Raw genomic sequence first — 23,935 nt, forward strand, 5'->3', positions numbered from 1 at the left:
TTGCAGAGCAGTTTTTAGTAGATTGTCATAACGTTAAAATTAGCAGTTATGTAACGTACTCCATCTATAATATGTGAACATTATTCTACTTGCGATTGAGTATTTCTTTATTGCAGAATGTAAGTTACCGTGGCTTCTGTGTTATCTTAAAACCTAGGGATTTTGATGTCACGTCCGTTACCATAATAATAAAAAAGTTTACGTAAATTTTTAACAGAGGATCAGAGAAAATTTTCAGTTTCAGTTTCCGTGGAGTTTCCTTTGCAGAAATTTAGAAGCCTGTATCGGTGTTTTAAGGGTAACGGACTAACATCAAGAAATGTGTCGCTGGACGTTCGTAAACGATTTAATAAGACATTGGTAAGGAGAGTGGCGCTTTACGGATCAGAGACATGGACATTGAGAAAAGCTGAAATATCCAAGCTGGGAGCATTTGAAATGTGGTGTTGACGCAGAATGCTGCGCATATCATAGACCGAATGGAAAAGGAATGAAGACATACTAAAGGAAGCTAATGAAGGACGATACATCATGAAAATAATAGGAAAAAGAAGAAACAGCAAGCTTCGCCATCTTATTCGGCACTCCGATTGGATCATCGTGCTGATAGGAGGAGAGGCAGAAGGAAAACCAAGAAGAGGAAGACCAAGGATAGAATATCTAGATGCAGTTACGAAGAAGCCTTATCAAAGTATAAAACAGTTCTCCCAAGCGGGAGAAAAGTATTAAAGGTTCCATGTTGCCCACCAACCTACGTACGAGGTGAACAAGAAGAAGGGTAACAGATGTGACACTTTTGAACTACCTGCTTGAAGAAAGAGTTTCACCTACTCTACTTACAGTTTATTTCCACCTTTATAGACAATGAGTACACCAAAACGGATCCTAATGACAAAATCGAGGGAAATAAAGAAAAATAATCCAGAAAATGGGAAGAATATCTGGAAAGAGATAGGGAGAGAAAAAGAGTAGCTCGACGTAAAGAGAAACTAATACTAGTGTGTGATAAAAAAAAATAGATACCAAAAGAGAAAGATAGAGAGAGGCAGCGATTGTGTGGGTTAAAGAAGAAAACGAGAGAAGTAATAAAAAGAGGAACTTATAATATCCGTCAAGGTTTCGGAAAAGCCGTGAACTACGGAGTCTTTGCCTAAAAGCCCAAGCAAGCGAAAGACTGTTGTGCAAGAAATAGTAGCGTACGCTACATCCTGATGTCTGCAAGCATTTATCCAGTGCGTCGGTAAGGAAAATAATTTTAAAAAATAAAGAAAGAGACACTAAAGTAAATGCATCGTACTACGAAGATGACATAAGATGACATTAACAGCAAGAGAGATGTACGATCTTTCAAAGACAAAGTAACCGAGAAACGAGAGAAAATTCCAGTTTCTTACATGATAATGACTATAGGACAAGCTTATAGTCTATTTAGAGAGAAACATCCAACAGTTAAAGTAACAAAAACGAAGTTTTATTTACTCAGACCTCGGTATATTCTTGTCATGAGCAAGATCCATCACAACGTCTATGTCTGCGAAGTACATTTGAATTTCTCGTATTTGGTTGAAGGTATATCATGAGGGTGTTTTTCTTCGTTCCCTTCCGTCACAAACAACTAATGTTTGACATGTGTTGTGATGTGAAAAACGAAAACTACATGTACAATGAATGTAAAAGTTGTGAATATGATGTGAAAAATCTGCTCCCTCAAGATGCTAACTTGGATTTTAAAATAAAAAATGGGAAAACGTTGCAGGTTATTTGCAAGTTACCAAAATGGAGGTACAGGTGAATCAAGCAACTGGAGAACTAAATGTTCACTTGCCAAAGTTAAAAACTTACTGGAAAAACTCATAATACGAGTATGTTGAAGCATCCAAAAAGAGAAGTGGAAAAACTGAAGTGGTAATTCAAATTGACTTTTCAGGTAACGCTGTATTAACAGGTCAGGACCAGATACAGGGTACACACTGGAAGTAACAAGTGACAATATTTACTTGTTGCATATAGTAAGGATCTGACGTAAAATCATTAGCGATCATAAGTGATGACATGACTCATTCAAAGTATAGTGTCTGGACTTTTCTAAAAGTAATTGGAAATTTCATTAGTTTCAAGAGGTGACCTCTTCAATGATTTTCTCGAATATTTCATCACAATTCAGAAAATATATATCATTATATTCTCAACTTATTTTGAAGAGAGCTTAGGTATTCATGTTAAATGGAACACCTTTGTAGCTTCGCACGGTAAAGGGGCTGTAGACGGTAGGGGGGACCTTTGAAAAACCTAGTTTGGAGAAGAATTTTAGCTAAGTCTGTAAGTGTTAATTCTGCTTTCGAGTATTATCCACCTGACAAGGGAAGGTTCCACAAGTTGTCGCTCAAATCTGATTGCCACATAGCATATCTGATAGGGCATCATCAGAAATGAAAATGAGCAAAAATTTAAGGTGCTATGGACCAGGATAGGAGCTACAGGCTTCAAAATTTGAATATCCAAAAAATTATACCATGGAATAAAGTACGTTTAAAGTAAATATCTTGAAAACAGTTAAAGCAATCAAAACAAAAGTTGCACAATATAATGAGAACAAAATGTCCTATCGAAAACAACAGTGTTGCCCACTCAGTATAAAATATGTTGTTTGAAATAGCACCATATACAAGTATGCACAGATTTAAAATGCACTATTATCACTAAAAATAATAGTAAAGTGTAGTAGTACAATGTTGCACGTGTTTAAAATGTACAATGGAGAAGTCTGATATGTGGCAACATATGGTAATAAAGTAATCTGGGTCTCATACTATCAATTTAGTTCAAATGCATAACATCGATAGCATAACACAGCAAAATGTTAGCAGTGTTACAAAATATTGATGCATTTGAAAAACGAAATTGAGTGACGCTTTTTTACGTTCTGCATCAGCTCCGAAGCTATATAGGACGGGACATATAATGTAAAGTAGGATCCGAACCACTATGAAAGAGAAAATAACAATGAAATGTAAGGTGGAAAGAACAACAAAAACATGCTCGAGGCGGGATTGGAACCCGCAATCCCTAATATCTCGGTTGTCTAGCCTTCTAGACCACACGGCTATCCGGGCCGACTAAAAACGAAATGAGGTAATAATAAAATAATTGTATTTTCAATGTGAATATGGTAGGCTATATTACAGTGTGCAAACATAATCATATTGTATGCAAGAGAGGAAATAAAAGAATATGTCACTTAACACGAAAGGCTTAAACCAAGAAAGTACTCTTCCAAATATTGATTAGAATTAGAAAACACGAGTTTCTTTCCTCGCGTGGCTACAGAAATATAATGCAAAATCCTCACCTTTTTTTTTTTTTTAACGCATTTCTTTATTACCTTCTGTTGCTACATATCAGACTTCTCCATTGAACATTTTCAACACATGTAGCTCCTATAATGTGCAACACTGTACCACTACACTTCACTGTTACGTGTAGTAATAATAGTGCAGTTTAAATATGTGCACACTTGTATATGGTACTATTTCAAACAAAATGTTTTATACTGTTGGCAACACTGCTTCGCCCATGACACTTTTTGTTGTTTTTGATATTAATAGGGCATTTTGTTCTAATTATATTGTGCAACTTTTGTTTTGATAACGGTTTTCAAGATATTTACTTTAAACGTGACACAGTTCCTTGGTTTAATTTTTTTCGGATATTCAAATTTTAAATCCCCGTAGCTCCTATCCTTCTGGTCCATAGTAGGGATGGCCAAAAATTTTCGGATCCGGATATCCCGGATCCAGTGAGATCCGGATCTCGGATCCGAAACTCAGATCCGGATCTCGGATCCGAAACTCAGATCCGGATCTCGGATCCGAAACTCAGATCCGGATCTCGGATCCGAATCTCAGATCCGGATCTCGGATCCGAATCTCAGATCCGGATCCGAAATTCGGATCTCGGATCTGGATCCGGAACTCGGATCTGGGTCCGGATCTCGGATCTGGATCCGAATCTCAGATATTGATTCGTATCCAAACCTACATCTGAAATTGTGATGATAAAATTGAATATCTAAAATTCGTCAAAACTTTTTTCGGATTCACTAATACGAGGGCTGCTATATATATTTCTGGCCTAATAATGAAAATACGAATATTTATCAACGAAAATGGTTTTATTGTTTTTCAAAATATTCTCCATCAAGATTTATACACTTTTGCATGCGCTCAAACCAATTTTCGAAGCACTTTTTCCACTCCGATTGAGACACCTCCAAAACATGGTTTTTGAATGCTTCAACAGCATTTTCTGGCGACGAAAATCGTTGACCACGCATTTTTTTCTTGATGTGTGGGAATAAAAAGAAGTCATTGGGTGCCAAGTCAGGGCTGTACGGCGGATGACCCATCACTTCGACGTTTTGGCCGGTCAAAAATGCGCTGGTTTGAGCCGATGTGTGAGAGCTCGCATTGTCATGGTGCACAATGATTCGTCTTCTCTTGTTCATTTTTCGAATTTCTCCGAAGACTTCAGGCAAACAAATGGTGGTGTACCACTCAGAATTGACCGTCCTACGTTGCTCAAGCGGAACAGTCGCCACATGACCAGTTATGCCGAAGAAACAGGCGACCATTTGCTTCGAAGTGCTTCTTCCACGAACAACTTTCGTTGGATTTGGCTCGTCTTGGAAGACCCACACGGTCGATTGCTGTTTTGTTTCGGGCTCATACGCATAGATCCATGATTCGTCACCTGTGACGATCTTATAAACGTCTTTTGAAGCACCGCGATCGTATTTTTTCAGCATTTCTTTACACCAATCCACACGAGCTTTCTTTTGAGCGATTGTCAAATTGTGCGGGATCCAACGAGAACAAACCTTTTTTACGGCCAGGTGTTCATGCAATATCGAATGTATGCTGGTGGAAGAAATGCCTAGGCATGCCTCTATCTCACGGTAAGTCACATGACGGTCTTGCATTATCAGTTCACGTACGGCATCGATGTTTTCTGGCACAACGGCTGTTTTTGGACGACCTTCACGGAATTCGTCTTTGAGCGAGCGTCGGCCACGATTGAATTCGTTGTACCAGTTTTTCACAGTGCTATAGGATGGTGCTTCGTCGCCATACAAAGATTTAAGTTCATCGATGCACTCTTGTCGTGATAATCCACGTCGAAAGTTGTGAAAAATGATCGCACGAAAATGTTCACGAGTTAATTCCATTTTTTTGCCAAGTTGATTTCTTCAAGTACCTGTAAAAGAAAAAAAAATTGTCGTAAGTCAAAAAGTTCTGAGTACATTTATGCTACAAAATGTCAAACTTTCCAATGGAAATGTCAGATTGCACCTGGCAACACTTAGTGTTGCCTAGGCCAGAAATATATATAGCAACCCTCGTATAGTAGGATGCTGTGCTTTTAAATGTTTCCATAACACGTTTGTGCTACCTTTGTTCTTTATGTTATTTTAACCTTGCAATATTTACTTTCTTATATAAACTTTCTTATTTTCTCATATACAAATTAAATATCTTTTAGATAAGACCCTTCTAATCGCAGGAATACTGGACAAAACAAACTCTTTATTAATAGTAGTTTCTGACTCACTAGAGTCCAACCATCAACAAATCTTTCACTTCGAAGGTACAACAAAAAATATAGACTGGTTGGCGTGGAACAACAGATCTTTAAACATACACACGAGAATTTCAGGAGAGCGATATGGTTGTGTAGTATTATTAGTATTAATAAAAGTGTTCGTTGTACGACTTTATTACCTAACTTATGGCTTGCCCTTCTGAGGTCAGGAGTTTGTTGAAGGAGTAAATATAAAAGAGATTTCTGTTATTTCTTCTTCACCCTTCAGGTTTCTTTAATCATACATTGCAGGACGTAACCAAAACATATCCATGCATCGTATCATTGAAGCGTTTTGTGTTTTGTATATTAGTGTTCAAAAATATTTAACATATTCGCATTTGTTCATGTGATCTCAGGTTCAATTCTTGGTGGAACATACATGAGATAATTGAAAGCTGAAACAATATGAAAATAGTATTTAAAAGTCAGGAAATTAATATTAAAACTTTAGCTATCTATTGTGACTGTAAGGCTATATATAGTTAAATTAACCCACACGTTTCGTGAAGATATATTAAGTCGTTATTGTTTATTTACTATAAGCTACCGGATACATCCTCAGAGGCCACTTTACACTGTAATAATCAACAGATGAAAACATTGGGAAAGGAATGGAAGGAAGGTCTCCAGAGCCTTAGATCAAGGTACTAACCTAGCATTTGCCCAATATAACTGAGGAACAACCCTGGAAAATCCTCAGTCAGGATAGCTGGTCTCCGAATTCGAACTCGGTATAATCCAATTGCGAAGCAAGAATCCTAACAAGTAGCCTGAGCTCACTCCGTATTATTATTATTATTATTATTATTATTATTATTATTATTATTATTATTATTTAATTAACGTAATGTTCTAAAATTAGTGCAAATTAAACCCTACTTTCTTTATTGCTGATGATATAGTTAATAAGCCTACATGAGACATCAGACTCCCATTACATAGGCCTTGCTCAAGAAAGAATACCAGAACTGGAATTCAGGAAGCGGGGGTGAAGAGATTAATGAGGATGAGGAAACTATGTGCGATGCAAAAACTGAGAAATTATGACTTCATCACAGATATATTCACTTACATACGTCAATTAATATTTCTCTGATACAGGGCACTCTACTTTCTATAGTGGCAGGGAAATGGCCCGCTTTTGTAAACGAACACATTAAGCACGTGCATATAGGCACAATATCCGTGCAAAGAAACATAGGTAAAACTAGAAAAAAAAAGGGGAAAGCGAGGGGAAAGTGATAAAACGCCATTCAGCTTTAAAAAAAAAAAGCTGAAAATAACTTAGAGCTACGAAAGACGCGAGGCGAATTTTATTGAAATGATTGTTTTTCCTTAGTGATTAGCTGTGCTAACTATGAACATGAATTAAAAAGAAAACAAGTAGCTAGCTCTGAGTTTCGCAAACTGGTTGAAAAGAAAATATTGGATAAAATTTAATAATAAAGAAGGCATTTATGATAATTAAAACAAATTAAATTCTTGGCACGACAGTCCTTTGGTTCCTACCATCGGGCTTACGTTCATTTGAAGCGGGATTTGAATGCAAGACATTTACAGTAAAAGGATCCACAGCCTAATGCCGCAGACCACTCGACTATGGCTGTCGGGTTTTCTCGGCTAATCTGTAGCACATTTACAGTAACTGATTATTTTAAAAGTTGCTCCTAAATACTGACAATCTAAGTTTTATGTATCAAATATTTCCTGCGATAATACCATACACTCTCCGACTTCTATAGACGAAAAGCTATAGTTACCCACATTATCTAATACAGAAATAAGTTCTGATTCTCTAATAGCTGCTGATGGTGATAGTCAAGGTTCACTGAAGCATGATCCCAAACCCAAACTGAGATATTGATGTCACTGGAACACCTGAAAAGTCATTGTGGGTAAGTGAATTGCCCACTTGTCAGGATGAAGGGCGATGGTGATGTGAAATGCAGGGCTGTCAGAGGTACTACTTATAATAATTGGATTTGTAATATTCTATGTTGCCGTAAACCCTCTTCAAGAAGATAACTGTTAATTTTAGCTTTGAAAATGTTACATAAAGAGTTTTATTGCTATCATTAGGTTGCATATAAATCTCTTTATTCCGGAATTATCGGATTTATTTTACCGCTTAACTTTCACATCTCTTCTGATTTACGAATATTTAAATCACGATTATCCCCTTAAGGTCAATTAGTGATATTTTAACTTATTTCGAACCAACTATGTATATGGCTAGTCTTGTTATATGGGAATAATTGAGACTAGAAGCAGTCTACAGGCTACGTTCAAAAGAATCTTGTCCGACCTCCTGATAAACCACGTCTTTCAGCAAGGTGAATTGTGGCAATCCGATACTAACATGAGGAAATCTTCCGGTTCAAGTGAAAGCTTCCATAAGAATCAGCACCCTAATCAGTGGTATGTGCCTTGCTAATTTTTCTCCAATGTGAAAGTACCTAATTTTATTGTTAAAAATGAAAAGGTATTTATTTCAAACAAGTTGTCATTACAGTTTTCATATTTGAACACAACACTCATGAAAAGTCATGTTAAAGCGCGACTTACTCCTGAAAAAGAATATTTATCTGTTTTTGATTTCTCGTGTTCCTCAAACTACATGCGGAATTAGTGCAAGTGCCTTTCGCTCGCATTACCTAGGTACAAACGCAATGGCGTATTTAGGGGAGAGGCTTCCGGGCTTAAGCTCCCCCCCGAAATCTTACTTACTATAGTAAACTATATGAAATATCTTGCAGAATTTTCACATTTTCAGGCAAAGCCTCCCCCCGAAACAAAATCGTAAATACGCCACTGTACAAACGGCTACGATCTTGGTACTAGCACATGTTTCGGTTTCCAGATCTCAAATATTTATATTTCAGCCCGATTCTATGTATGAATCCGAAATTTCAAATCTAGATAAGAGGCACCAAAATTCATAGTTTATTCTCGGTGCTCATATTGTGATTTACTAAATAATTATTAAATCTAATTGTAGGGTATACATTTGATATTTTGAGCAGACTGAGCAAGATAAATTTACGTAAAAAGTAGTCAATACTTGTCTTAACTGTTTATGTTTTCTTAACTGTCAATGAAATAGGTGCATTGAGGAATTTTAAATATTCATCTCGGTCCTGCAACCGAGTGGAACTAGATTCGACATTTGAGCTCTCATCCGGATCATTTTTTTCTTAAGTAAGCCAAACGTTTGATCTTTAGAGTAGAATGAAGGAAACAAATAGACTTGTCAATATTCGTCTTAATTTTCTGTTCTCTTCTTCACTGTGAGGACTTCGTGAAATTACTTTCGGCGAATTTTAGATATTCATGTTTATCATAATTTGGATGGGATGTGGGTTTGGATAAGAATCAAGATCCCAGATCCGAATCCAGATCCGAAATCCGAGATCCGGATCCAGATCCGAAATCCGGATCCAGGTACGAAATCAGATCCGGATCTTCGGATCCGGCCAGATCCGGATCCGGCCATCCCTAGTCCATAGCACCTTAAATTTTGCTCATTTTCATTTCTCATAATGCTCTATCAGATGTGCTACGTACCAAGAGATATATTTCTTTTTTCTTTACATTTCTGTTATTTTAGCATTTAATTTAGTATGTTTAATCGACCAGTTTATGTTTCATGTATGTTATTCTTGTGATATAGTACATGGTGAGCCACTAAACCTCGTCTATATATTAAATATTAAATTAATATCGTAAGTTTATCCACAGGACAGTGACATGAAAAACTAAACTAAAGGAATACTACGTACATTCCTACGTATGAAATCCTTTTTTATCAGTCACGCAATCACCCTACCTGCCCTGTAGACATTGGCTGGGCTGCTTTCCTTTATAGCAGACCCTGTGTATACGGCACCAACATAATTAGTTTTAAATTGAACGTTTTATTACATGAAAATGATTACATTTTCAATACATTTTTAATTCAACTTGTATGCAATGAAGTCAACAAAGCAACACTTTTCTCGCGCTTACACTTGTGGTCTGAGTAGATTTCCAGATTGATATCCATATACCTTTGTAGTGAACACATCCTTTCCTTTCTGATCCAAGCATATTTTGAGAAGTTCTCTTCTATTGGGACGCGTACCACCAATCAAGTTCGTCTGTTTCATTTTCAAAGATTCAGTTAATTTTTAACTTGTAAGAAAAGTTGTTGCTTGTAACATTCAGTTCTCTGTTGAGAAAAGGATCAATCGTCTACAGAACAATATATACGCCTAACTGTGAGTGCCGACTCCTTCTTGACCCTTTTCCAGGCAGGGAATGCCATTTAGTTCATATCTTGACATTACATCTGCAAGCAGCCAAATATGACCCCAAATTTGTCATGCTTGTTAGGCATATATTATATGAATTTGCATCTCATGTTAGTACGGATCCACACAAACACTTTAGTGGGTTTTATAGCGCCTGGTATAATTATCAACGAATAAGTTCCATACAGATGATACCAGAGCAAACTTGTCCGCTTTCAGCCTTCAAGAGCTACAGGTAAGGTTTTACTTTTCATCAAAACGAAGGTGCTTTATTATTTCAAGAAATATATTTCCTACCATAATCTTTCTGTGAAACACTGGGGTATAGCTTTCGTTCTATAGTTCCTTTACTAGTATATCTGAAGCTACAAGAAATATCAATATTGCTAGAAGTGAAGCTGATTCTGAAATTGACAGCGGCCAAAGAGAGTCTTGACTCTGCCTATGATCTTCAATAACGTTGCAGTTCAGAATGTCTTTCAACAGTGTTTCGTCCATGAACAAGCGTAAAGCACTATCTTCAATATGATGTAACGCATAATATAACAAAACAGGTTTCTCGCGAACAATGTCGTGTGAGGCAGTATGCCCAACATTGTTGTGTCTTTCCACTTTACGTACTCCAACGTGTCCCATCAGCTGCTACAAAGATATTTGATCCATTACTTCTCGAAGTTTCTGTATCTGTTTCCTACGTTTTATCCGAAGCTTCAGACAGAGCATTCTCGTTACTACTGCTGCCTTCATCGGAGGAATCTCCTTGTTGTTCTTCCAAGCGAAATGCATTTTACTCAAATTTTTAGAAAGCACGTAACATTTTATCAGGTCTCATGTTGCTTTTGAAATTATTTATATATACCTTCAAGAAAAGCTTTATTTCCACAGAGTACATTATTACCAACAAAATACGAACATTATTGAAGAAGAAATTTATTCAAAGTACCATATATTTCACCTTTACAGCAATGAAAAGTAGAAGAATATATATATATATATATATATATATATATATATATATATATATATATATATATATATATATATATATATATATATATATAAGGAAACGCATTAAATGTTTCAAAATGTAATTATTTCCAACAGAGATACTACGATATAGCGTACAACCTATAAAACTGTCCACATCAACAACAAAATACAGATTTTTTAAATGAGGCAAATTGACGGTCTGGTCCTTTTAGGGGTATACAACAAAAATATGTATTTCTTTAAAACAGACACACAATGTTTATATGCTATACCAAACCTCATTTTAAAATAATAAAAGTCCTAAAGTTTGTTTGTGTAACTCGAATAAATATATGAGATATAAAAAAATGTTTTAAGCGACGCCGTCAAAATGACGGCTTGGTCCTTCTAGTGATAGCAAACACGCGTAATTAAATATACATTCTTGACTCCTTGTAAATCAGGTATAAATTTATTATATGTTGCTTTTATATTTTTCAATACTTTTAACACCAATAACTCTTTCGACAGGAAAAAGTCATTCCCATTGTTAACAAAAGCATAAAAACTAAGAGCAACAAATAATGTACAAAGTGAACAATATTTTGAATTTAGTAGTGAAACATGTAGCGTCTGTAAAGATTGCTAGACCTAATATGAAAGCCATTACAAATTGTGTTTATTCATAATTTTACAGTTTATTTCTGTTATTAGTTTGCGCCCTCCTTGATTGCTAATCTCCTTCGTGGCTAAGCTGTTAGCGTACGCGCCTTTGGCGTGGGAGACACGGGTTCGATTCCCGGTGGAAGCGCATGTGGTTCGGATTCCACGTTTATCAGTAGGTCCACATCTCCTATAGCTTCGTTGCTGAACGGGACGTTAACCTCAAAATCGTCATCATTGATTGCTCTTCACGTCCTTAGCCCAGAGGGAGCGCACACCAGTTTGGGAATCACTGCCTTAAATGGGTAGAACAAACAAAGTAGAGTTAATCACAGCAATATGTCTGTCCTTCGTTGTTGACTTGTTCACCTCAAATACAGATATGACCAAGAAAAATCCAATCTAGTATGTTCAACAATTTTATAGCAATTAGTTTAAAACTGGACTTGTTCACGACAGTTCCTCTGAATGTTTATTAAAACTGCTCAACACCCAGAAAAATTTTACTACAATAACAATTTCAAATCGACCAACGTAAATAGATGACTCGAGCCTAAAATTGGTCTTAGTTTGTACGCTAATAGGAGATCCGCGTTCGATTCCCGGCGGTAGCTCATGTGGTTCGGATTCCACCTTAATCAGTATGTCACGTCTCATAGAGCCTCGATGCTGAAAAGGACGTTAAACTCAGAATGAACTGAATTAAAATAGGTCCTTTCTTGTTGAATTCCCAGTTTCCCAACAATTCCAAGTTAAATTTCTGATACAAAATATGTTACTGACCTACTGTTTTCTCTGACGAATGATACATGTTACGTTGGTCGATAACAAAATACAAATAGTGTAAATTTAGGTTTTAAATACGAAATCTAGAAATACAAGCCAAAAACCAAACAACATACTATCAATATCTATACAAGTATCGTAACATTATAAAGCTGTACTTGCCACAGTAGGTTATCAAGTGTAATATTTATGATGTTGTTTGTTTAGTGTATGTGTAAAGAAACCAGGCAAGCGCGTTAACCAGGCGGCGACAAAAGATAGGAAATCGCTTACTTACTACTTGACCTTAAAAGATCAATGGTAGTATTTCAGTGATAATTAATCTCTTTTCTTTCTTTTTTTTTTCTAATTTTCCACGCAGAAATAAAAAACGTACATGTTTTCGAATTGTGTATTTGTTACTAGTATTTGAAAGCAATTTAAGGTAGACAACATCGTGCCCGTAAGTCCTATCGGGGCTCCAACACTCATTTCCAGTCCTTGCAAGCCTTGTCGGGGCTCCAACATTCATTTCCACCAATCAATTCATAATCATCCGTCTCCTAGCCTCAATGGCGTGTAGTGTTAAATTGAAGATTCAATAACATAACTTTCGCAGATCTTTAGTATTCATTTAATTTCTCACAACATCCACTATTCTTCCCCGCGGTATGTAATACTCCACTGAAACACGTAGTGAATTTTCTTCGCAACTCATCTACTGAGGAACTAAAAAACTCTTTCTTAGGGATTTCATTTGCCCTTCAACCTCTAACCTTCATCACCATCCTTCATCAAACTTTTGATCTTCACTACACTCCGCGTCACCTGAATTGGCGTATGGCATCAGCCAATAAGCTCTCAGTGCATTGTTACTAAACCTTCATGGAGGAATCTAATCATTCATAATTGATTTTGTTCGTATTTGTAGACAATTAAATGATTAGATTCGTCACTGAAGATTTGGTATCAGTGCACTGCGAACTTATTGGCTGATGCCATACGCCAATTCGGGTGACGCGGACTATAATCATCTGTTCTTTCTCCTCCTCCCCCCGAAGGAAAAGTAAAACTCCATTCTCAGTTCAACATGCTATTTACCTTTATTTACAATTTGTACAGCATGACATTCAATGCAGAAATTCGTGATCCCATGCTCCAGATATGAACAGTCTGCACTAGGCCTACATATTACAGTACAAACGCTCTTCATTTCGTTTAATCGATCATAGGACACACTGCATATGACGCCAAATTGACCAGTATAGTTTCCTACATAAAGTTTGAAAGTATATTATTATTATTATTATTATTATTATTATTACATATTTTTTCGCGAAAGGTATGATCTCACTGAGATCTTCAACCTCTTTTGAATATGTTTCTTAAAGCTTTACGGTCATAAAATGAAACACTAATTCAATTTGCAGAATAAAGACATAGCCATGCATACAAAGATTACCTTTAAAAATGCAAATAACAACCCGAACTGTGGAAGACACAGACTAGTGCGAAATAATTATACTTACTGCTCTGTGAAATGTGTCACAACGTTGCTAGAGCCTAACAGAAAACCAAAACCCAGAGGAAACTAATCCCAGAATGGCTCGAACATAGTGAAACACAGAGATAATAAGACCCTAGATGCCTTCTTGGGAAATCACTACACGTAATGGTCCGGTATGACCAAGCAGAATGCAGGAGTTCTTTACCTCTTTGTTATGGTGGTACCGCCCGACACATATCTGACCATCATGACGCTACCCACAGACGCACAATTCGTCAAAGAATATTATGCCACGAGGCTCTTCACATGCGACCCATGCAGCCACACACCCCAATGCTTTGGCATAAAAACCAGCTGTAGCAAATATGTTTCACCCTATCACATGACACCTCAAAATCATACACCAGTGCTAGGAATATGAGTCCGATCGGAATCAATACAGCAAAAGAATAATCGAAAGTCGCGATATGCCACAATTCTTTTGCGACCAAAGGCTGCTGAAATCGTTGCTACATTCCACGACAGCACATTTATGTCTTACGCAAACACTCGGTAGTTCTGAACTGTGGTTTCACTAATTCAGACAAGTCTGAGATTGCAAATTTCAGAGCCGTGCCATAGTACATACAGGGTGTCTCAAAAGTCTTCTGACAGGATAACTCTGTTATTATCAGATTTACAGCAAAATATAAGAGGGGAAACCGTCTCCAAATAGGATGTTTTTAATCTAAAGTGAAGTATTTTTTTTTATTTATTTATTTATTCTTTTAATCGGACGAGCCGTTTCGGTTGTACACTATGCGCCCAATGTTAAATGAAAATGCAACGTTGCTTGGACTCAACATAAAGTGAATGGGGGCATGTTTCAATGGGGGCTGGTCATCGGTACGTTAGTGTAAAAGACAGTAACTTAATTCACTTATGTTGTGGATCCAGGTAAATGGCAACGTTGTATTTTCATTTCACATTGGGCGCAAAAAGAGTGTACAGCCCAAACGGCTCGCCCGATTTAAAAAATTCCTTCATTTTGGATTGAAAACATTATATTTGGAGACGGCTTCCCCTCTTACAATAACAAAGTTATCCTATGTCAGGGGACTTTTGAGACATCCTGTATAATGCGCTTCGGAACAACACTGCTAATTATTTCACTGTCCCCATCCTCTACACATTCTGTAAATATGGAATAATTTCGACGCCTCACTGTTGGTGTTGCACTTTTAATACCCAGCAGTGCATTTCTACTCACTAACAGTTATTATATCACAATTGTCTTTACTTTACAAAGGCGCAGCAACCATATTTTACTGAATGATTAAGTGGAGCTTAACGCCCCGTTTTAGCCAAGATCATACGAGATGTGCCCAGTGTAATCCGAACTATAGCACGGCCAACAAGAGATGGTCTCTGACGTTCCTTACCACATGCGGTGGGATATTGCAGCCCCTACTTTGATACCAGTGTTACCAACCACGATCACTCTGTCTTATACCATTAATTAAATTGCCACTACAGTTGCACCGAAAAAAACCTTTACACGCGAGTAGTGACAATGTCACTGCGAGCTGTCAGAGACGTTCTCTTACTGGACGCACTATACTACTCCGAGACCAGTATCCTAACCAGGATAATCCTGGTACTATGCAAATAGAAAGCACGCGCGTTAAGCCACTCATTCGCCAACAGGCAATTGGTCCTACGTAACCGATATAGACTAAAATAACTCACATGCAACCAGGAATTTTCAATTCTTCTAGAGCAGCGACTCTCAACATTTAAGTCAGTCCTAAAGGAATATTCGATCAATCATGAAATTATTGTATTACACTGAATTATCGCATATAGTTTAACGATTTTCGGGATGAATATTCTGCAACTTTGGATGAAACACTAAGCAGTTCATTCATTCTTCCCTATATGATTAGTGTGCATTCAAATGAGAACCTAAACCAAGAGAAAGAGATCTGATGCATTTTTAGAATTATGACAGAACATCACTTGAGCACACCTCTTCGCCTTACGAGAAAGAAAAAGAAAAGAGAAACTCAGAAGTCATACTCAGTCTTTCAGTATATAAAAAAGATATTGACTATTTAATTTATAAAGCAAAAATAATTTTCTCTGTATCGTTGGTTCACGTGAAGTTTAATACTGTTCGAAACGCATCTCAGGCTGGAAAAGATAAAAAAAAATTGTTCTGGAGCGATTTAAGACCACTTATTTCCCGTACACATAATCCTGTGTGCCCGAAGACAGTTCTCCACACCAGCTGGCTAGGACCAAACAGGAAGGTGGACCTAATTAACTCGAGTTCGAGAAAGCCCGATAGTTAGATTTTTAAATTCCATGCTCTCCCACTAATTTCTTAATGAATCCAGACAAATATGAAATTGGAGTCTTTTATACAATTTAAACATTTGTTGCTCTCCTGTTCTTTGTTCTAACACAAGCCAGACCAAGCAAATCCCCAATATGAGCTGGATAAGAGATATAAAGCTACAATACCCTGGCCTAGTAAATAATTGCTCATGTACACTCATGTCCAAAATGATTGTCGCATATCTATAACTGTCTTCTTGTTAAGAATATGATTTGATAATGATTTTGTTGTGGTAAATTTCATAGGAAAAGAATTATATAAATACGAAAATTAGAATGAGTAAAACAAAATGTTACTAAATGGACAAGAAAGATTTATTTTCATTTTATTGTTCTTATTTACTGTTCTTTTGACATGAAATTTGCCACATGCATATCTTTGCCAATCATACACATACTAACATTATAAGAAATACTGGGCGAATTCGTTATCAAATTACATTCCTACAACAACATATTTATAGATATGCGTCAATAATTTTTACATGAGCGTATATACTAATAACGATAAACAGGGGGCGCGCCAGCTCAGTGCTAGAACGCTCATTCCTCGTACAAAGGATTCCTAGTTCGATCCCAGGCAGTGTGGTACACAACATAGTATCAGTAGATCTTAATGTTTTCTCAAGGAGTGAAGGCCAAGGCCTTTCCATTTACCACACTCTTTCGTAACTGCCTAGAATTCACAACAGAAATACAAAGATACGTACAGTTAGACGATCTACATTTCTAGGAACATCACGTATACTAAACTTTCCACTTCTTGCCTAATCATTTGGTAAGAGGAATTTAAACACTGGTTGTACTAACGAAAAGACAATAAAAAAAAAAAAAATCCTAGATGGTTCTATAAGAAAAATCTATTCAAAATATAATTACGCAGGTCAGATTAAGTGTTAATATGGTAAACGCTCAGAAATATCCCTATTTTATTGCATGCCTATTTTGATGTGGCTGAAAAATCTAAAGTATACAAAGGATAGTATTTATACTCGCCCCTTTCGCTTTAACTTTTACACTGTAACATCAGACAGTGTTGAAAATTTTTATATAAATGACTTTCTGCAACAGGTTATCCGACTTCGCATACCTTAAAACACCCAATGGATATGGAATCTGTGTACAGTTTCGAAGCACTCCTCATATCTTTCTCGGCGTATCTGAAGAAAAACTTGTGGTCTCCGCATAAATACACACCAACGACTGTTCACTATTCGTAACTTAGGAAGAGGAAGAAAACCTTAGTATCTAACTTTAAATTTATCCCATCACTTTCATTTTACAGAACGAAAAAACACAGAATTTCATATATCATGTCTTTTATATAGCAATAAAAGTTTCTTTACATGCGCAGAGGAAGAGACGAGGACTATCTCGAAACAATACACAAATGTCGTCTTTTCCATATATTATGGTACGAGAGATTTTATTCATTGTTAGCACATATGGATGTCATTGTATCAATTAGTAATTAACCCCCTGCAATTTGTCTAGCTTGCCACTTAAAAAGCACATTGAGCATATAGTGAAACTGGAGAAATTAAATGAACAATCTCAATTTTTATGAATTCCAGAATTTTAATTCGAAAATAAACATAAAGAATCAGCCTAAAGGCAGAAATGAATTAAGACCATACAAAAAAGACGTGTATCGCACCAAAATTACCTAATGCCTGACATTCTTTCAAAAAAATCCCTGACTTTCATTAAAAAGCCGCACTTTTTTTAAAATATGACCTTGGAATCGGCTGCGGGTTCCTAATGCTGAAGTTTTACTAGTTACACAAAGGGAATTATACTTGTCCGCAACCCTCACTTTTGCCAGAAGAAATGTATTATGTTCTTTCAACAAGTTTTTGTAAAAGTCTTTACAAATCATGCTTTTGAAATCATATTTTACTTCAATGCCGTGCATCACGCGGCGATTTCTTTCATTTGTCCATAAGCGTTTATTAGATAAAATACTCTTTCAGTTACTGCATTATGGCTCGGAGCCGTAAAGATTGAAAAATTTTAAGAAGTTCACTTAAGGTTTCATTTCTTTTCCCTGAATGTTCAAGTTTTATCTGCACCAGATATACACATCAGACCTGATTCACAGTACGAGTCGAATCATAAATGTGTATTTTGTATGCTGTACCACTTCCATGTCGAAAACTGTATGAATTTATATCATTTCTTGTAATATTTAGACAAAATGCAAAAGAAATATAAATGTGATTAAATTCCGAGCAATTAAAAAATACGATAATTTAAAAGCCTACTCGACATAGATAATGATAAAAAGAAGGACATGACTGGAAAAAGCCAGACAGATGGTAATCTTCAGAAAAGGTGAAGGAAACAAGTAAATGGTTATTAAACCATTAAAATTATATCGATGGTTGAGCGCCAAAAGGGCGTAACTGTCGAATTTTCATATTTTGAGTTAATGCTATGAGGACATGTATAATGGATTGAATTTTCTTGTGCCAAGACGCCTTAATGAAAATCTCTATCCTTGGAACGTTATTCGAAAATGATATAAAGGTATAACTGAGTTATTAGCATTTGGTTCTGTGCCAGAGAGGCACATATCACTTAAGCCTCTAAACTAATAAAATTGCAGTTACGCCTTTTTGGCGCTCAACCATCGATATAGAATGTAAATAGTTTCTGAAATATATATTGCCAAAATATATTTTATAAATATCTTCACTAAAACAATATCGATGTAATTAGGATTTAACAAAACAATTTAAACCCCCATTACAACACTTTCCATTTAACTAAACTGCTTATTAAATTTAAGTGAGCTTATTCGCTTATAATTTCGGCGATCATCAATTCGCTTATAATTCCATTGATTTATTGCATTTATCATAGCCTATTTGATGTTCAAAGTATAAGCAAATAAATTTTAAAAATCGCATATAAAAGAAGACAAGCAATTTATTTATTTAAACTATAGGCCTATATTATTTCTTCAAACTAACGAATCTACACCCAATTATTTAGAAAAGAACTGGACGACAGTCCTCTACAGACCTAAACGTTAACTGACAACGTATAACAAGGGAAAGGGAATATGCTTCACTTATTATTTTGCCAAAATTTAATTGCTAAGGCGTATGTAAGTTTACACATTGCATGTATCTGACCTTGACTCCTTAGCACGAGAATAGGTGCACTCCCCTATTCATAGTAAGAAACGGTACTCTATGTATCTTTCTCCTCCCCAAAACATTCAGGATCGGGGAGAACGAGGTAGAATGCTTACCTCTGGCGAGTGGGGTTCCTGGTTCGATGTCAGCTCCCGCTAAACGGGCTCTGTTGTGGACAAACACAAAATGAGTTATTTTTCTCTGCGGTTCTCATGTTTTCTACCACTTTCACTGTATCGGACGTTAATTTTCATGAAGAAAGAAAACACTGTCAATACGCAGTAATTAACGATAGGAATAAAGAGTCAGTGAGCTTTCTTATATGTACAGTATTATACTTGTTATGAAGTAAAATCAATTATATCCGTTCAGTGTTCGAAGTGGGGAAAAAACAGAGGCAGTATGTTTTATATCGATTTTGACTCGACATACCGGCTATCTAAATGTGAGGGTATGTTGCCTAAAAGATTGCATTTCTATTTAGGCCTACATAATGACTAAAAAACATTGCAGAGTTTCTCTGTAGTTACGGTGGCAAGGGACATGACGAAACTTTGATCTCCCGGCAACAACTCGGTGAAAAAATAAAATTTTATGGTGGGTTATAGAAAATACACGAAAACGCTGAAAAACCGAGATTTTATATTAACAATTTCCTGCGGGAAAACTCCCGAACCCGTCACCCAACTGAAAAATACTCCAAACCTCCGGAAGATTCGTCCCCCACATCAGACAACCCCTAAATCCGCCCATGCACAAAACATGACACTTATGTACATTAAGAGAAGAAGACATAGACGCATTTAAGAAAGAAACAATTCAATATGGCACATCAAAATATAAACTAGATGAACTTCTTTAAAGACACCCCATTTTAAATACAAAAGATAGGGAAAAGATAACAAAAATATTGGTGTCGTCAAGATAGAAATTATTTCTACATAAGAAATCAAATCCCTTTGCGTGCAAACGTATTCGTCAATTATTGTGTAAAAAATGGATCTATTAACTGCTCTATATTATAACCCACTCTCCAGAGACGGTATGTCTTGATCACTGGAAAGCCAGAGCCGGTATGCCTTCATCACGAAAAAAAAAAAAAAAAAAAAACTGAGGCGGTATGGCAAATCACCGCATACTGTCTCATTTCGACCATTGCATTCGTTTCTTTACGAAAAGGGAGAATAAAACCAGTATATATATATATACACATATTGCTCTGGGGTCTATGTTCGGCAGAGGAGCACCAATAATACTAATACAAAAAAGTCGCCCTACATAATTTTCTAACTACTCCTTTTAACTTTCAAAGGAGATTAGTGTGCAGAATTACTTTTGGCCCACCGCTCAAAACAATTGTTGGAAAAAAAAATATTCTTTCACTAATTTCCTTATTATACTCTTAAAAGATTTTCGGTGAGCGACATCGAAATATCTCATTTCGCATAGATAAAATTCAAGAGAGTCACAAGAAGTGTTTGCTGAAAAATTACATTTTTTTCTACGATTTGCGTATAAATATGGCTTCCGAATGTACGACATAAAAACTACAGTGCAAAAAAAACCAACCTGTGCTAGGTGACCACCAAAAGCACGAATGCTATTTACCCGAAAAATAACATGATATCTCTAAGTTTTACGTCCCACGATTATGCTGGCTGGGCTAAAGGAGACGGTGATGAGAAATGAAGACAATGGTGGAATATAGAGAGTTGAAGGAAACGGGAGAACTCCGAGAAAACCCACGCACACGGTGTTTAGTCCAACACAAAGTCCACACGGGGCGAGCTGGGATCGAACCGAGGACCCCATTCACCATAGGTGAAAGCTCTATCACTGAGCCATCGAGCCCTCTGGCTATCTAACCGAGTCGGAGCAGGGCGAAGCTAATGTGCCCGCGCAATTGCGCGGGGGTGCGTCCGAATTGAGCAGGATCGTCAGCGATGGTAGATACATGTATAAGCGAGTGTAGTGAAAAGAAGTGAATTTTGGCAATGATACGAGTTTCAATAGCACTTGCCATGATTTCGTACTAGTAACGCTCCACTTGTAAACATAAAATACAGCTTCCGTACACTGAGCAGAAATACTCTGCCACTGGAAAATAGCACCCAATAGAGTCATCTTTCATATGCACTCCATTATTTTATCCGTCGTTAACCACTTGTAATGATTTTACACTACTAACCCTACACTTGTAAACCTAAAATATAGCTGTATTACTATGCATTTAATTCTGTCGCCTAGAGAAATTTGTTTCTCATAAATATGTCCTCTTACGCAAAATATTCAATTTTACCTATAAATCTTCCAAAATGAGGTGCCCCTAAACTACACCAGCACCGAGATTAGGTCCCCACATGTTAGGTTAGTGGTGTAACTGGTAACGTTAGGTTAGAGGTTTGAACCCTTAAAAGGATAGGTTATGTTTTTAAAACAGCAACAGCTTTTCCCCGTACCATCGGAGTTCGTACGAATCTGAAACAGCCAATAAAAGCTTGTGTGCGTCAGTTCTTCTCGTTGTCTCTGTCTTCCCCTTACCACATACATTAGAAATTGTTCTATCAATGCATCTGTTCTGTGAATTTTCCAGATTTTGACTCCCTTCTGCCTAATATCTGAACTTTATTTTGAGAGTTGAAACCCAACCAATTAAAAATTTATCAAAAATTACAATTTTTTTTAAATCAGTAGTATTGGTTCTCCTCTGCGGAACAATAACTAGGATTTATCCTACCACTGCACTTCACTTGTAAATTTTGTGATAATTTATTTTGTCTCCTTTCTGCGGAACAAAATCCGGCGTATGTTTAGCAGAAGGGGTTTCTAAAAAATGTTACAATTTTGGTAATTTCTGTTCATATTCGGTTAGTTTGCGGTAGGGTTGGTTAGTTTAAGTTAGATTAGGCTAGTTTAGGTTACGTTAGGTTAGTTTAGTTTATGTTATATTAGTGTAGGAGTCCCACATAATTTTCCAAAATATGACAGAATTTCGCTTATTTCTACTAATATTACGTTAGTTTAGGTTAGTTCAGGTTAGCTTACGTTAGTTTATGCTAGGTTAGGTTAGATTTGGTTACGTTATGTTACGTCTAAGTACTTGCATCACTCATTTCTCCTGTAAATGTTGCGTTTTTTACGTGCTTCTGGACCCCTTGTACTAAATATACCCCCAAAATCCTCCTGTACGAGTCGCTAGTGCAAGGAAAACCTATCTAACACAAATTCCTAAAAATCCAGAGAGCTTGTTTACGGCCATTATAATTTTGAAAACAATATAATTAAACAATAAATCCATCGACACTTGTGCTCGTACAACGGCTCATTATAAACTGGTAACTAACTGACAGTAGTGCGACTTTAATAAATTTATACCAGAGGAAACTGAACAAGCTTAATCATACTTTTAAAGGACTAAAAGTAAAATAACTAACATCCTATTCATCTGAACAAAACGTACAGCATAATGGGTTTAAAACTAACGAATGTAGATACAATGAATTATAATTCTTAAACTCGCTTTAATGACCCAAAAAAAAAATCTTGGTTATGCTATTAACATCCTGGCCCATAATTTCTGCGCGCCAAAAAAAAAAAAAAAAAAAAAAAAAAACCAACCTTGTAACCCGTGTTGTTTATAAAGACCTGTGCTCGCGTCATATAATGAAAGAGAAATAATAAAATAATCATACGGTACATCATGAATAGATATAGATTCTGCAATTAGTAGTAAAATTCACTCTACAACAGGGAAAAATACAATCAATTGTTAATTTCATTCCTCACAATTTGAAAAACAGAATCTGCACATTTACACAAACTCTGTTTTGAAAAAAATATTGTGCAGGCAAGTATAAAATTCCGGTTGATTTTTGAAAGAATAAAATAAGTTGTCAAAATTTAATGAATTCCGACACCAATAGTGTGTTAATTTTATACAAAACTTTTAGAAACAATGACGTATTTAAAATATTACGAAGAACATTCTAGTAAGTATTCGTATTTTATGTTATAAATAATAATCAATACCATAAAATTTAAATACTTACGTTCGGGTATGTATGCAATGGATATGTTTCATCACAATTAGCAACACAGTTATCAATATTCGGTAGTCTGTCAACTATTTCCGAAAACACATTTTCACAAAATACTAATAATAAAAGTCCAATAAACACTACATATCTTGCCATTATTAGTCTACATTCATTTACGCGCAAAGTATATTTACACAACACTATAACAAACGACGTACGACAGCTCAGTCCAGCTCTCAACCAACCAACGCTGCAGAATACCGATCGTCTGCTACAAACTGCTCCCACGTCCCGCTGCTTGCATATAGTTCATGAACGAGTGATTTTGTGATTTTTTCACAGTTCCTTCTCAGCTAACGTCATTTCCGCTATGAAACATTTATTTGCATATATATCCATCTACGCGTACTAAAATTATGATAAATTAGTCATGGCGTTTCTGAAGAACAAGTTTCAATTTTAGGAAGGTGATTTTGGATATTAGAGCAAAATATATTATTTTAGATTATCATAAACTGTTAAGACTTACCTCTTGAGTGTTTC

At 36.2% G+C, this 23,935-nt stretch overlaps 1 protein-coding gene across 1 annotated transcript in view; it reads right to left on the bottom strand.

Annotated features, from left to right (window-relative positions):
- Positions 1-23,694, bottom strand: part of LOC145673324 (transmembrane protein 59-like) — a 347,898-nt gene extending 324,204 nt beyond the window's left edge. The window contains exon 1 of the mRNA XM_081742921.1: positions 23,405-23,694. Coding sequence (XP_081599047.1) covers positions 23,405-23,548 — 144 coding nt within the window. The 5' untranslated portion in view covers positions 23,549-23,694. The remainder of the gene's footprint in view (positions 1-23,404) is intronic.
- Between the last annotated feature and the right edge of the window lie 241 nt (positions 23,695-23,935).

This window comes from Thermobia domestica, chromosome 16 (assembly GCF_964235325.1).
Source record: "Thermobia domestica chromosome 16, izTheDome1.hap1.1, whole genome shotgun sequence".
In the NCBI taxonomy this organism is placed as follows: Eukaryota; Metazoa; Arthropoda; class Insecta; order Zygentoma; family Lepismatidae; genus Thermobia; species Thermobia domestica.